We start from the raw sequence: 14822 nt of genomic DNA on the forward strand, positions 1-14822 counted from the left end.
CCAAGTAACTGAGCAAGCTTTTCATCCATCAAGTAGTCAGGAGTTGAATGTAGAACTAAAAATGACTCAAAATTATTCTGGTGTCCCCTGCATTCATAGAAACTAATGCTCACTTAGCCACTTACTATTTTAAGTAAATGTTTAAATATTGTATATTTCTTATGATCTGAAGAATTATTTTAATTTAAAAAAAATCAGGGTTTAATATAGTTCCTTACCCCAAACACCAAACAAAAAGGAAGAAGGGAAACTTCCATGAGCTCCTCTATGTGCTTGAAAGTGGTTTGTTTGTCTCTCACAGGTACTTGGGCGATGTTTCTTGACAGTGATGCAGGTCCACTTCCAATTCCTGTCACAAGCTTTGCAGAAGGTCCAGCCAGTGGCACACTCCTGCTTTGCTGAAGCTGTAGCTCAGGAGAGGAAGAACATTAGTGGGACTGGAACCTCAAATATAAGCCCCACAAATGAGCTGGAAGATGCAATAAGATCATGGAGAGGAGCAGCAGAGGTATGGAGGTCTTGCTGTAAGCAAAGTAGATTTAGTGAAACCTCAAGTCAGCCTGGGAGTCCTAATAAAGGAAGAAAATACCTGATTTTAAAAACATGCTGCATTTGAAGGGGGGAATGTGGCACAGTTGGTTTCAGACACTAAAACTCATTTTACTCATGTGATGATTACACTATCTTTGTCCTGTGTAAAGTTTTCTTTGTGATAGGGTTGTACATAAGGAGTGCACAAGCAGTGCAAACAGATTTTTGTTATTATCAAATAGGGCAAACAGAGGGAATTAAAAATAAAATCCTCAACAAGTCTTTGAAAACAGAGCAAAGTTTTGATGAAAAATAATCTAGATAACATCTATTTCTGTCAAATTTTGAGCACAAATTCTATTCTATACTTGAAAATCCTTATGGTAATTTTTAACACTTCTGTCTTCATGCTGTTAAGCTTGATGTTGCTTGATCCATCCATTGTTGAAATGTGACCCATGTTACTTAAATGTGCCACTCTCTGGACTTGTACTTTCAGAAATACCTGTCATGTGTGGAATCATTACTTTGCCAGCCAAACCAGTACTTTATAAAGACATTCAGTTTTATGAGGTTTTCTGCTTTCCCTGGCATTATTGAAGCCTGGAGACTGATAGGTCAGAATGGATTCAGACACAGAGTGTGTGTTTTCCCTAAGTTCAGATGACTTGGAGCATGTGCTTGTGCAGTCTCATTTGGCCCACACGGCTTGTTAGTCATCCTGACTAGAAATCCTGTCAGGGTCTCCATTTATCACTAACATCTGCAAGGTACAGGGAAGCAAATGAATACATGGATGCAGAGGGATTATTTGTGATTTTTACTGCAGCAGAAATATATTTCACTAGATAAAATAGGGATTTGGGAGCGCTTTAGGTGTATTACAGATAATTGTAACAGGTTCAAAATCCTGGTATAGCTGTACTTTTTTGGCATAAAAGCAGTTAATTTTATGTATAATATACTTCGCTTCTTAAAACTACTACAGTTTCTAGTTTAACTTGTTTAATTTGTTTAAACTGTGGTTAAAATTAAACTTGGCTTCACAGAATCAAGGACCTTAACTTTATTTTTTACCTTTTGAGCAACCCACTTCACCTATTTCTGTTTTTCAGAAATACAAAACCTGTATTTCAAAATAGTTTTGTACAAGTATTGTACTCATCAAATCCTGTATTAAACATACATGGGGAGGAGAGAGATAAAATACAGATTCTTCATAGTTCCAAAATAACAATAGAAGAAACTTCTCAATTTTTGATTGACTGAAATGACTGATTTGGAGTATTTGTGTAGGGGTATCAGGATAGCATAAGAAAAATACGTGGTTTCTAAATAAATAAAATCTCTCTCTCATAATTGTAGATAGACTAATGTAAATAATTCTGATAGAAGGGGGATGTGAACTACTGAAATATTTGCCAATTATTTCCTTTGGAGTGGAAGGCAATTCACTGATTTCCTATAAAATCAGCCTCTCTGGTAGGAGAACGCTGCTGCTTCAGAGTGAAGTTTAAGGTGATACTTTGTCAGTAGCTCAAAACTGGTTTTGCTCTTTAAGGTTTACTTTGGGAAATGCAGTAATTCTGTCTGTGAGGTGAGCCTCTGTCTGTCCATTGGCTGTAGCCCCCAGTTTGGACATCCTGCTTTAGAGCAAGACTCCTTCCTAGACTGGAAAATAACTCACTTCTGTTTGCTTTACCCTGCTCAATGATGTAGGATTTTACAGCTAAAAGTAGATATTTGGCTTGTATCTTGTTTTTCAAAATCATATTACACAAAGCTATTTTCTTGCTGTGCTCAGTTGGTTTTACTGTTGTGTGGCACTTCTCAAATTGCACCACAGTAATCACCCATAACTTTATGAATTGTATCATCCTATGAGCACAGGAGTGCTTGTAGACATGATTAAACATATTTTCTGTTTATGTTGGAGTTATGAGTCCATCCTCAGGTAACCACAGCCATGGTGTGGGCTGTGTAACAGGATCCCTGCTGCTGACAGGGACCTGAAATAGTAACAGCAAACAATGCTGAAGCCAAGTGCTTGCTAACACCCATGTGCTGTACAGGTTACATCAGTTCTGCTTCCAAAGTAGCAGTAGAAGTTGAGTAAGTGATAATAAAGTCTCCTCCAGATCCTTTCCCCCAGGTGCTGCTTCTCATCTCCTGTAGAAGGTTTTGAAGTCTGTGGGCTTTTTTGCCCTTTTTTGAAATTTAATTAAGCCTGGCCTGGTTTAATGCTGACCCTCCTCACCCTGGATTTTTATTTTACATTACAGGCCACATCTCGACTGCGAGAAAGAGGCTGTGATGGATGTTTGGCAGGAATTGAAGTTCAGCAGCTTTTCTGCTCACAGAGTGTGGCCATCCCTGAACATCAGCTCAAAGAGCTAAACATGAAAATTGACAGTGCTTTGCAGGTGGTTTTTCAAGTCTGCTGCTTTCGTGTGCATGTAGTACAGTCAGTGGGTCAAGGAGTGAAATAGGGAAGGAGTGTGTTCCTGCACAGTTGTGTACCACAGACAGCTCGGAGGTATTTGGGAATTACAGCTTTGGAGTTTTACATGATAAATGTGTGTATGCCATAGAACTGAGTGGGGTAAATCCTTGTACCAATCCCTGGCTGTACCCAGACACAGTGACTGTGTGCTTGCTTCCTTGGTGATACACCTGTGCTATCTCAACTTTTTGTTTAATGTTAGGCTTACAAAGTGGCTCTGGAGAGCTTGGGTCATTGTGAATATGCAATGAAGGCTGGCTTCCACTTGAACCCAAAAGCAATTGAAGCAAGTCTTCAGGTAGGATCTGCTAAACCTGCTCTCTTTCATCCCTCCTCACCTTGAAAAGGGTACTTAAAATACACAAACATTTGGACCCATGTTAGGATTTTCTAATGTCTTTGTTTCTTCTGTTTGATCTGTTCTTCAGGGCTGCTGCAGTGAAGCTGAAGCTCAGCAAACAGGAAGGAGACAGACTCCACCTCAGCCTATTCAGTGTGAGCTGCCCACTGTCCCTGTCCAGATTGGATCCCATTTTCTGAAAGGAATCTCCTTCAATGAGTCTGCAGCAGAAAACCTGAAGCTGAAAACGGTAATAACTCCTAATTAACCACAGAAGTAAAGATGGGAGGAGAAAGAGTAGAATTCATTAAAATGTAGAGAACAACAGTAATAGAAGTTCCATGCCAAACCTGTGTTTAAAAGTGCTTTTTTCTCAGCCTGGCTTGCTGTGGTTACATAATGTTGATAACATGGTAGGGCTGCACCTGTTTGTGATAACATTTTGACAACCTGAGCAATTTTGGTCAAATACGAGAGGTACAGGCATAACAGGCATAGAGATCTAGTATGCAGTGAGTCTGTGAACTTTGTGAAAAGAGATGTGTTAGCTATGAAGAAGTACAGAGGAAAGTGAGCCCTTACAGATTCCCCAGCCAGTGATGCGTATCAGAACCTTCATCTTCTTAGGTGCACAAATAAGTCAGCCCAGCCTGGTACTAAGGGAAGTACTTGAAAAAATACTTTGTAACAGAGCTCCTTTTGATGTCAGTATAAACAAATGGAAAATTTGTCAATTCAGAAGTAATTTGGGCAATTTTAATCAGCACTTCGGCTTTTTTTTATACAAACCCAGTTCCTTGCTTCTGAAAGAGTTGAAATAACAAGTTGCTCAAAATGCTGCTTTTCTGTTGTCTTTGCAGTGCTTTTTGTAGTTTTGATTAAACTGGTTTGCAAGACTATAAGCAGAAATACTGTTTATGATTTTGGAGCAGTATTGTGTTCCAAACAGCAATCTTCCATATTTCTGTTCTGCAGTGGAACTCTCCTAGTTATATAAGACTGTTGAGAGGTTGCAGACATTATAGCTGTTTGAGAAGCATGTAGAACAATGACAAACCCATCTGGAAGCATTGGTGGTACCATTTGTGAATCATATGTTGGGTAGGACAGAGTGTTTATTCTTTTTCCAGCACACAATGCTGCAGTTGATCAAGGAAGCCGGATGCCATAATGGACTCACACCCCGGGACGACTCTCCCGTGACTGAAGTGCTGAACCAGGTCTGCCCTTCCACATGGAGAGGAGCCTGCAAAACTGCTGTGCAGCTGTTGTTTGGCCAGGCTGGACTGGTAGGTGACTACCCACAGTCTTAGGAAAACAAAGATTATGTAAACACCCTGAAGAGAAGCTAGGTATTTTGGAGTTTAGAAATTAATTTGCAGTGTCTTATTCTGCGTTGCTCTGTTTTTAGTGCTGCAATTAACTTGATTTCTGAGCAAAGTGTGTCCTTGTACAATGGGGGTCTGTAGATGGTGTCCGTAGTTGACAGGAACAGAAGAATGCACCAGGTGCTTCCTGGTCTCTGTTTCAAGAGAGAACACCAGAAATGAAACTTCTACTTCATAGAGAAATAGAAATACTTTCAAATCTGTAGATGACCATGTTAAAAAAAACTAAACAGACCCAAAAACACATCTACCTCCTCTCAAATTAGCTTCAAAACTTGCCATCTTTTTTTCATTTCGTCTCTGCTTTGGTTGGAAGCTGAGTTTAGTGCCCAGCATAAACCAGCAAGTCTCTGCACCAGGTAATGCTACCTGACATCTCCAACAGAGGACAGAAGAATTAAATGCCTTGCTATAGACGTGTTCTTGAGGGGAAGAAAACCAGTGGAATTTACAGTATCTAAGCAGCTGGTAAAAATAGATGCTTGGAACATACTCTGATAAGAAAATGCATTTGTGCTCCCATGACTAATTACTGCAATCTCTGCACTTTGTGAAGTGTTTGTGCATGACATGTAGGTTTTTTGGACTACTGTGAGTAGGGGAAAAGGCTGCACCTTCAACATAGGAAGGAAATGCAAGCATAAAGGTACACTGTAGCCTATGATAGTTTTGTCAAGTATTCTTTGAATTGTCTTTAACCTGCAGTGAGTTAAATGCTTCTTGCTTGTTCATTGCTGATTCCCTGTTCAAGGTGATGGGGGGTCATGAAGACTTTGTAATTCATTTGTGATTAAAAGACCCAAATAGCTGCATCTTTTTAACTCTGTTTTTCAGACAAATCACACAGCTGGTTAGGTGACTTAGACCCTTCCATCCTAGCAAATTAAACTATATGCTTTTGGTACTGTTAAAAGGTTATCCAATAATGTTGAATTATAAATTGGAAATTATGAATTTGCCAAATATTTCTACATTAGGATCCCTTTGATACTAGATATCAGATAGTAGATAGTCCCTTAATATTAAATACCTGTTAGAGAAGTAGGTTGAAATGACACTGGAATTCATCTGACTATTCATACAATGGCAGCCTAAAATCAAAGGTGCAGCTCATCACTGTCATAGCAGCAGTGCCCCTGCTGTCAGTCCTTACTTCCTGAGATACAGGGGTTGAAGGGCAGGAGATGGTAGTGCTTTGTCTGAGAAATTTTACAGGGAGGCATAAGAAGGTGGTATTTTTGCAGGGACAGAGAAACTGTGGAATAGTAGGATCTATCAAATTTCTACTTAGGTGTTTTGAAAGAAAACATGTATTAAATACTAGTAAATACAGGGAGGACTGGAAAAGGATAGGGGTAAATGGGATTGTGTCTTCAGCTGCCACAGCTGGTGGTAGGATGCTGGGAGTCAGCAGTGAGGTCCAGGAAATGAGGCCAAGGAGGAAGGAGATGCTCAGCAGCCGTGTGTGAGTGTGCTGTAATCCAGGAGCAGCTGTGGCTCCTGAGTGTCTGGATGAGGAGTGCCTGGGAGGATGCTGCACCTTCCACCATTTCCTTTCCAGTGGGTTTCAATGCTGTGCACATCCATGGCCTGCCCCGAGGGGGTTTGAGGAGTGGCACAAGGCACATTTGGACTCAGGAACCTGGAAATCTGCTGTCCCTCAGTCTAGAAATAACGAGTTAGACCTGCTGCTAATTGAAGCACTGACATTCTTCAGGTTCGTCATCAGTTTTGGAGAGTGTCACTATAAAACTTGCTTACACATTCTCCCAAATGACAGTGCTATGGAGTTTCACTTGTGTTGGGTCCTGAATGTCTCCAAAGATTTTTGCATGAACCTCAGGTTTTGAAAGTAGCAGGCTTCACTCTTCAAAGACACATAATGAGCTGTGCACATGACAGAAGACCTGCAAGCCTGCTCTCCGTCATTCTCACTTTGATTTGTTACAGTTTAGAAGGGGATGAGGGTTGTGGTTTTTCTTGATAAACTGTGTTCCATTTTTTTTTTCAACATCTAATTATGCTTGTATGTAGCTTAATGCAGTGACAAGAAATTGTAATTTGGGTCTTTAAAGAGTTCTTTGGGTGGAAGGGAGAGAGGAAGCACCTGTGAAACAAGAACAATGGATGTCTGAGGTACAGGAAGCTGTTCTCTAAGCACCACCAGGCGGGGAGGGAGGATATGTTTATTTTAGGTTTATTTTGTGAAGAAGGCAGATAAATGAATCATGGCACAGTATTATGTAGGCTTTGGTGTACTGCTTTTAGATAGTGGGCTGTCTGCATTCATTCATAATTGTGTGTGGATCTGTATCTCAAATGCCCAGTTGGAAAAAACATTACTTGACAGTCTCACTGGTTTTAACCTATCTTGTGCCTTTTAAGAAACAACTCATTAGGTGTGGAAAGCACAATGAGTTGTGACTTAGTTTCCTTGGTTATTTTGGGCTGTAGTTTTTTAACATCAATAATTTGAAGTGCTGATTTTCAGTTCTTACCTTAGCATGTGTATAATCAGAATTGCATTTTGAGATTTGGGTCAGCTGATGAAATCTGCATGTTTGAATAAAAATGATGTACATTCAAATAGCTGAATTCAGTGGATGAGCAGAAATAAAACTTCCAGTTGGCCTTATGCAAAGAGGTTAACAGATAAAACTCTTTTTTTTTGTGCTAGTAGATCTTCCCATAGCAAAAACCAACATGCATTGCAGGAGCACTACATCCCCTAGTAAAGCTTAAATCCTAGATGTCCTGACTCTGACAGATGTTGAGAAATGTAAAGCTTTTTGCAAAGAGAAGAAATGAAGATTTGTCCTGGGGGAGGAACACCCCAACAAAGCCTGGACCATGGACACCAACCATGCACCACAACCAGAACCAGGCACAGGCCTGCACAAATCAGAGTTTTACTTCTGACTTCAGGTCTGAGGTGCACACCATATTTTTCTTGGGAGTTGAAAACAATCACTCCTGAGTTCATTTCTCCTTATCACAGTTATATGGAGTTATCTATTAACAGTTATTAACTGTTATCACAGTTATAAATTACCCCGCAAGAGGGCTGAATTGCAGTTTACCAAATTAAATAAAATGAAAATATAAAAACACCAAGAAAAGACTACTGGAATTGTCCTGTTACAAGGTGAGAGGTATTTTCAGGGTGGATGATAGTGTGGCCTTTTGTCAGCATGCTTAGACATGTTTAAAATTTAATAATCCTGGGCAAATGCTTAGAGTTGACTGAAGGAAAAAAGAAGGCCTTATGCTAAAATATTTGAAAGGTGGGAAATAATTATGATTAAGTGTTATTTGATGGTTTTGTTGAAGTGAGAGAGAAGAAACTCAGCATTATGTTTCGCATTTTTTCATACCCAGTAACAGACAACCAGTTAGAAGCAGGACCAGTGTCGGTTAGGTGATGGCAACAAAGTCAATAATGTCCCTTGAGGCTTATTTATACCAGAGGACATTTGCCATTTCAAGGATAAATGATACAGCCAATCTGCTAGTCACTGAAGCAAGAACTGCTGACTGCTGCCAAAAAGCTGCTGTTTCAGCATGACCAAAATAGGAAATTATGGAAATGATCAAAAAGGCCAACCCACGCAAACTGGACAACAACAGAAGGCCTGAACCAAATATGGAACTTACTATCAGTAAATTAACGGCTAAATGAAGCTGAAGTGAATCCATTCCTTTTCCATTGTCTAAAAAGAAAGGTTCATGACACAGGGTTGGTTTTCAAGACTTTCCTGTTCCTTATGTCTTCATGACATCTTACAGATGGCTCAGAGTCCAACAAACTGAACAGTTTCTCTTTATTTAATTAGGAATTAATATTAGTACCGTTTCATTAGGTAGAATAGAGACATGTTGGTGTGGAATTTTATAACCTTGAAAGGGGGGATTTATGTTAGGAATTTTGAAGGGTTTCTGGCTGGATATTACTTGTCTATATCATACCACGCACTACAGCGAAATTATTTAAAACATTTTGCTGAGTAGGTGTTTGGGAGCTCTTAACGTAGTAACTGCTGAACTTCTCAAAAATGAGGGCTGTTGTGTGGAGCCACTGAGAACCACCAGCAGGGAGGCAGAGCAGCTGGTAACAACATAGTGATGCATTACTACAGGATGTAACAGAGAAGAACGAAGTCCTTGAAATACAGGTTTCTGTACTAAACTAATTTTATATTAAAATAAATTCACAATGATTTAGTGAGTTGGTTTGGTTTTATTTTGGGTTTTTTATATCTCTAGCATGACTGGGAGGGGAGATTATTGGAGTTTAACTAGGGGTGATAAAATAACTAATCCTTAAATTTTTTTCCCTTTTATTTTGTTTTCTAGGTGGTTGTGGACACGGCACAGATTGAAAATAAAGAAGCCTATGCTCCTCAGATAAGTTTAGAAGGATCCAGAATTGTGGTGCAAGTTCCATCAACATGGTAAATAAAAATACTGTATTGCAGATTGTGACTGAAGTACGTGGGGAAAACTGTTGCAGTACAAATGGAAGAGAGAACATGCACAATTTTGTGCATCTCTACCTGGACTGGTTGAACACCTCCATTCCTCTGTAGGACACAAGGCAAGAGAGGCAGTGCTGGGGCACTGAGACTTGTAGAAAATGTACAAGCTTGATAATAAAAGAGAAGGTTTCAAAAATAATAACCTACCGGTACTCCTGTTGTGCTCCACCCTGGCAGGTCCCAGCTGTAGCTCAGAAAGGCCAAGAATCAGCTGAGTTAATGTGACAGCCTTTGCTCTTTCTTCACTGGGCTGTTCTTTAGGTGCTATCGTGAACCGGGGACCTCTGGGCTCCAAGAGATGCTGTTTCTTCCAGTTTAGGTGACTGCCTAGTAAAGAATGGTTGATCTGCAGTTTGTGAGGAATTCTTCCCGTTCAAAACAGTGGGAACAGGAAGCAGTGGTAGCACTTGTCTCTAGCCTGGAAGGAGTCAGTGTTAGGAATTTCAGTGCAACACATTTGATTCACTTGACTCCTTACAGAGGCAGCCTGTTCCTAGTGATGCTGCTGGGTATGCATGTATGTATGATGTGTGTCCTGGTGCTGTTTCCTAGGAAGGGAGGAAGGAAGGAGTGTGTGTCAGTGTCGCGGTGTGTGTGTCAGTGTCACTGTGTGTGTGTCTGTCAGCGTCTGTCTGTGTGTCCCGGTGCTCCGGGATTGTCCGCACTGCCCGTGGCTCGCTGCCGGGGGCAGCGCCGCCTGCTGGCGCTCGGCGGTACCGCGGTGCCGCGGGGAGCACCTCGCAAGCCCAGCGCTCCCGGCTCAGGGACATCCGCCGCGCGCTGTTGGAAATGCGGAACCATCTCCGCGCGGACCCTGCCAGGCTCAGGCTCTCGGCATGTGCTGGTTGTGTCAGGCTCTTGCCCTATTCCAGAAATGGCTGTTGTGTGTTCTGTGTCCGTTGCTGCTGTGCCTGAACTGTGCCTGCTAAAGAGCTCTTGTCAGTGACGATTTCAATACACTGTAGCGCTGAACCTCGCAGTTAGGTTAGCTCTGTGTTCCACAGCAGCCAGAGCTCAGGCTGCAGCCCAGGAACCCCTAGGCATTCCCATGTCGTTCTGCAGGAGTGCAGCGATTGGCCTTCTGTATTCTGACTAATATGGCAGAATTGTTTAATGTAAAAAAATGAGCATTTTGATTTCTAATTTAAACTCAATGATGACAGGTGTCTGAAAGAAGATCCAGCAACAATGTCTTTGCTACAGAGGAGTCTGGATCCGGAGAAGACTTTGGGGCTGGTAGATGTGCTGTATACTGCTGTGTTTGATACACACAGGTGGAAGGAAGGAAGGTACATCTCTTTTCTAGTTCAAACTAAGCTGTCGTTGAATAATCTGTGCTGAGGGATTTGATAGTGCCAGCTCATCAGAAGGGGAAAACAGGAGTCAAACTGAGAGTGAGACAGTGTTAATCCCCACAGATACTTTCTGGGTACATCCAGAGATACAGGAGAGAGTGCTTAAAACCAAACCAGCAGCTTATCCAAGGTTAAAAAGTATTTGCTTCTCTCTTACAAAAATACTTGATTTATATGAAATTGGTCTCCATTTAGGTCTTGAAGCACAACTAAAATTTAAGGAGTTGAAAGTATTGCAAATATGAGGAATAATTTGCTTTGTTACCATAAGAAGTAGCTACTGGACTTGGCAGCCTTTACTGTTGTTTCTTTCTTGAGCTATTATTGAAATACGCATTTTCCCCCAAAGTACAAACTCAGTTATGTATTAGGTGGTTTGATATACATGTTTTTTTTATTGATGCAGAGAGCAAGCTTTGCCTTGTATTCAGATCCAGTTACAGCGTGAAATCTCAGAATTTGGGAGCCAAGTTGACATGCCATCGGGGAATGGAAGCAAATCTTCAGGGGGTCTGCAAAAGACATTCTCAAAACTGACTTCACGGTTTACAAAAAAAACCTCCTGCACTAGTACAAGTAACACAGGAAGTTACTCAATCCCCAATACACCTTCCAAAAACGTCTTCATAAGTTCCAGCTCAGAGGAGAAAGCTAAAATGCCCACTACCATGGACGCACGGTTGCAGAACATCCTGAACATTGGTAACTTACCTCGGAGCGCAGATGCCCTGCAGCCAGTGCAGAGCACAAATAACCAGCTCGTCAATGGGTTCCTAGTGGAAAGGCGGGACAGCTTCTTCAAACCAGATGATGGCAAGGATGACAAAGGTATGAATTTACCAACTGACCAAGAAATGCAAGATGTTATAGATTTCTTGTCTGGTTTTAACATGGGCAAATCCCAGCAGACTTCTCCGATGGTGAAAAGAAGGAACTCTGTTGCATCCTCTACAGCAGCAGAACAAAAGTCAGGAGCAGTTCAACAGCAGCCGCAGTCTGTGTCTCACACCCCACTGCATCCTCCTCAGCAAGGCTTGTCCCAGCAGCAGTCCCAAAAGCAGCAGCAGCAAATGCAGTATTACCAACACTTGCTTCAACCTATTGGACCACAGCAACGTGTACCTGCCAAATGGCTCAGTAATTCTTCACAGCAGCAAGCTCCGGCTGTTGGGGCTGGATTGTCTCATATAAATCAATGGAACAATCCTGGTTTTTCAGATTTAAGCTCTGATTTGTACAGCTTGGGTCTTGTGAGCAGCTATATGGACAATATGATGGCAGAGATGTTAGGACAGAAACCACAAGGACCTAGAAACAACACATGGCCAAATCGTGACCAAACTGATGGAGTGTTTGGAATGTTGGGAGAAATCCTGCCTTTTGACCCTGCAGGTGTGTGTCTTTTCCTTTATTATGCTTTTTTTTAAGGCTCCTTTGTAAAAGAGTACTGTGAAATATTACTGGCAATAACTGTCATTTCCCCGTGCTGCCCACTGAATGTAAGGGTGCTGACCAGTGCAAGCAGGGACTTGTGTATGTGCTTATTTGCTTTTTTAACAGAAGATGATCTTAAAACTTTCATTAATAAGCAAGAATGGAAACCAATTCCTTGTTTCTTTTTCCAGTTGTAGTAGTCTGACCTTTCCTATATGGAGCACAGCAGAGTACTGAAAAGATACTTAGAGATTATGTTCCTCCTATACGTAATTTGTAAAACCGTTTAAAATCAAACTCTTGAGCTCAGGTGTGTTCCCTCTCGACAGAATTATTCTTCCTGCTCTTTAGCAGTCTTGTAACCTGGAGATACAGCCATGGGTTGCATCTTTCCCATATCCCCACATTTTCCCTCCATTGCTCCCCAATTCCCTGGGAGTCATACTGATTCCTGTTCCACAGCTGATTCTGCAGTCAAAAGTTTGGATGTCAAAGGCTTAGAGACTTAAGAGCAAGTGCCATGAGGTTTGCCACATGTGTTTGGACCACCAATAAATTGTAAATATAGATGAATTGAAATAAAATTTTAGAGTCATAAACAAATAGCTACAGACCAAGAAATTGACCGTGGAATTTAAGAGATGAATCCCCATGTGGGTCATTGGCTTGAGAGCTGAACTTGATCCTTGTGGGTCTTTTCCAACTCAGAATATTCTGTGATTGTGTGATTCTGATGGTAGTATTACGAACAACTTACACAGCTGCTACTTTGTAAATGTAACTTCTGTTGGCCTGGAACACAGCTGCAGGAATGTTGTAGTGTGCATTTACGGCAACTGCCTGGAGGGAGGAGCAGAGAACAGGGAAACCTTTTATCAAAGTAGGGCTCAGTTTCCCGTGTTCATTTGCACTCGTCTGTGTGTTTGGAATGTGTAGGAGTCTCAAACCAGCTCCTTTGACTCATAATTATTATAGTTATTTTATCAACTTAGTTGATTAATTAGTCTAGTTTCTATGGCAAAAATAGCCACCATAGTTACATTCTTGCTTAATAACTGTAAGTCTGAATTAGCATCATCTTACTTAAACATACTTAGAGTATAGACTTAAGGATTATCACAGCCTCTAAGGAAGGACAAAATTATTCTCAGCAAGCACTAAGTCCATGTGTGTGTAGGGAAAAGAAAGCTGGTATGCAAATGACTGACATTCTCAGCATTTTGAATCCATTCTATTTCTATAGTATTTTCCTTTCGCTCTACATTAAACAAGTAGTTTTATTCCATTTGATGAATGTCAAGGATGTAGAAAGTGGTACTTGGAAAATGTGACTTACTCAAGTTCCATAAATGGTGCTCAGTGGATTAAGATACCCACTTCTACAGTTGTAGTAATAAGTAGACAGTATTTTTAACAGATCTGGTGTTTAAAAAACCAAAACCAAACAAAAATCCTTCCAACTGAATACTTTTCCACTAGAAATAACTTTTCTTCATAGAACTTGCCAGGTTGAGCTGTGGTGTAGTTTTCATTTTAAGATTTAGTGTCACACTAAAAGCTGTATAACAGAAAACAGTTTTTCATTTCCAGGGTTTCCTAGGACTGTACATTTGTCATTTGAAACAAGCCACATTACTTTTTTGAGAAATACTTTTAGAGTCTGAAAATGATGTCTCTCTTCAGATGCAAAACTGCTGATTAAGAATTTATAAAATTGAAATTTATGGCTTTTCATGTTGAAGGCCTAACTAGTCCCAACGATGTATTTTGTAGTACTTCAGTCATCACTAAGAACCTGATGAAGAAATGTTGCAATAAGAACTAACAGAAGGAATGTTGGTAACACCAATCTTTTGGAGTAAAATACTATCTGATGAAAAACTGTTCACCTGATGTTTTCAGTGAGGTAAAAATTAACACAAGCTTTTATTTTGAATATACCAGCGCTTTAGAACTTAATGCTGTCCACTGCTAAAAAAGCCTGGTTGTCCTTCAGAAACCATCTAGACTCTATTCTTAGATCTGAGGAACTGTCTGGCTTCCAGCCTCATCTTAAATAGACATAAAGATATTTCAGAGGGAGAACAAGCTCTAGTGGGGATGTTTTGTTCCTAGATAGCTCTCAGATGGCCCTTGCTTAGTAAAGGAGGCAGAGAAAGAAAGTTTTCTTCACTGTCTTTTTAATTTGCATTCAGCAAAACATTGTGGAGGTCTTTTCTGGATGTGTCAAATGAGAACAAAGAAACATATCTTCCAAATGCAGTATTGAATGTAGGGAGCTGTCAGATGAAAGAGATTTCCGCTTTGCGAGCTGTGCGTGATTGTTGGATGTTCTTCAGTCTCCACTCACTGTCCAACTGAGACTGGCAAACCAGCAGCTCGGTACTTCCCACTGCAATTACTGAGCATGCAGTCTAGACTTTTTCCATAAATCCAGTCAGATTGCCAAGTTTTTTTCTCAGGGAGGAAAAAAAGGCAAAAGAAAGAGAAGCTGTGGAAACTCAGTGACTCATTATCAGCAGTCTTTGAATACAGCAATTGCTTGTTCTAATCAATGGAGCATTTGAAACACTTTTGGATTAAGGCTTTTGCTGTGTCTGCTCAAGACCATACTTATTCCTTATTGGATGCCTGGGACACAAAAAGCATGTTGAGAATGGAAGAATTTTTAAATAACTGCTTTTTTCTGTAAATATAATTCTTATTCTGAAATATTTTGTAGTCAGAATCAGAATG

General features: G+C 40.6%; 1 protein-coding gene across 3 annotated transcripts in view; it reads left to right on the plus strand.

Moving 5' to 3' along the window:
* The window catches only part of GARRE1 (granule associated Rac and RHOG effector 1), a 59963-nt gene that overhangs the window by 37695 nt on the left and 7446 nt on the right, over positions 1-14822 (plus strand). For all 3 annotated transcript variants that reach the window (XM_053952693.1, XM_053952692.1, XM_053952691.1), the window contains 8 exons: positions 302-508; positions 2814-2954; positions 3237-3332; positions 3463-3624; positions 4505-4663; positions 9116-9213; positions 10461-10586; positions 11059-12044. In XM_053952693.1, the coding sequence (XP_053808668.1) occupies positions 302-508; positions 2814-2954; positions 3237-3332; positions 3463-3624; positions 4505-4663; positions 9116-9213; positions 10461-10586; positions 11059-12044 (1975 nt within the window). The remainder of the gene's footprint in view (positions 1-301; positions 509-2813; positions 2955-3236; positions 3333-3462; positions 3625-4504; positions 4664-9115; positions 9214-10460; positions 10587-11058; positions 12045-14822) is intronic.

The sequence above is a fragment of the Vidua chalybeata genome, chromosome 11 (assembly GCF_026979565.1).
Source record: "Vidua chalybeata isolate OUT-0048 chromosome 11, bVidCha1 merged haplotype, whole genome shotgun sequence".
Classification (NCBI taxonomy): domain Eukaryota; kingdom Metazoa; phylum Chordata; class Aves; order Passeriformes; family Viduidae; genus Vidua; species Vidua chalybeata.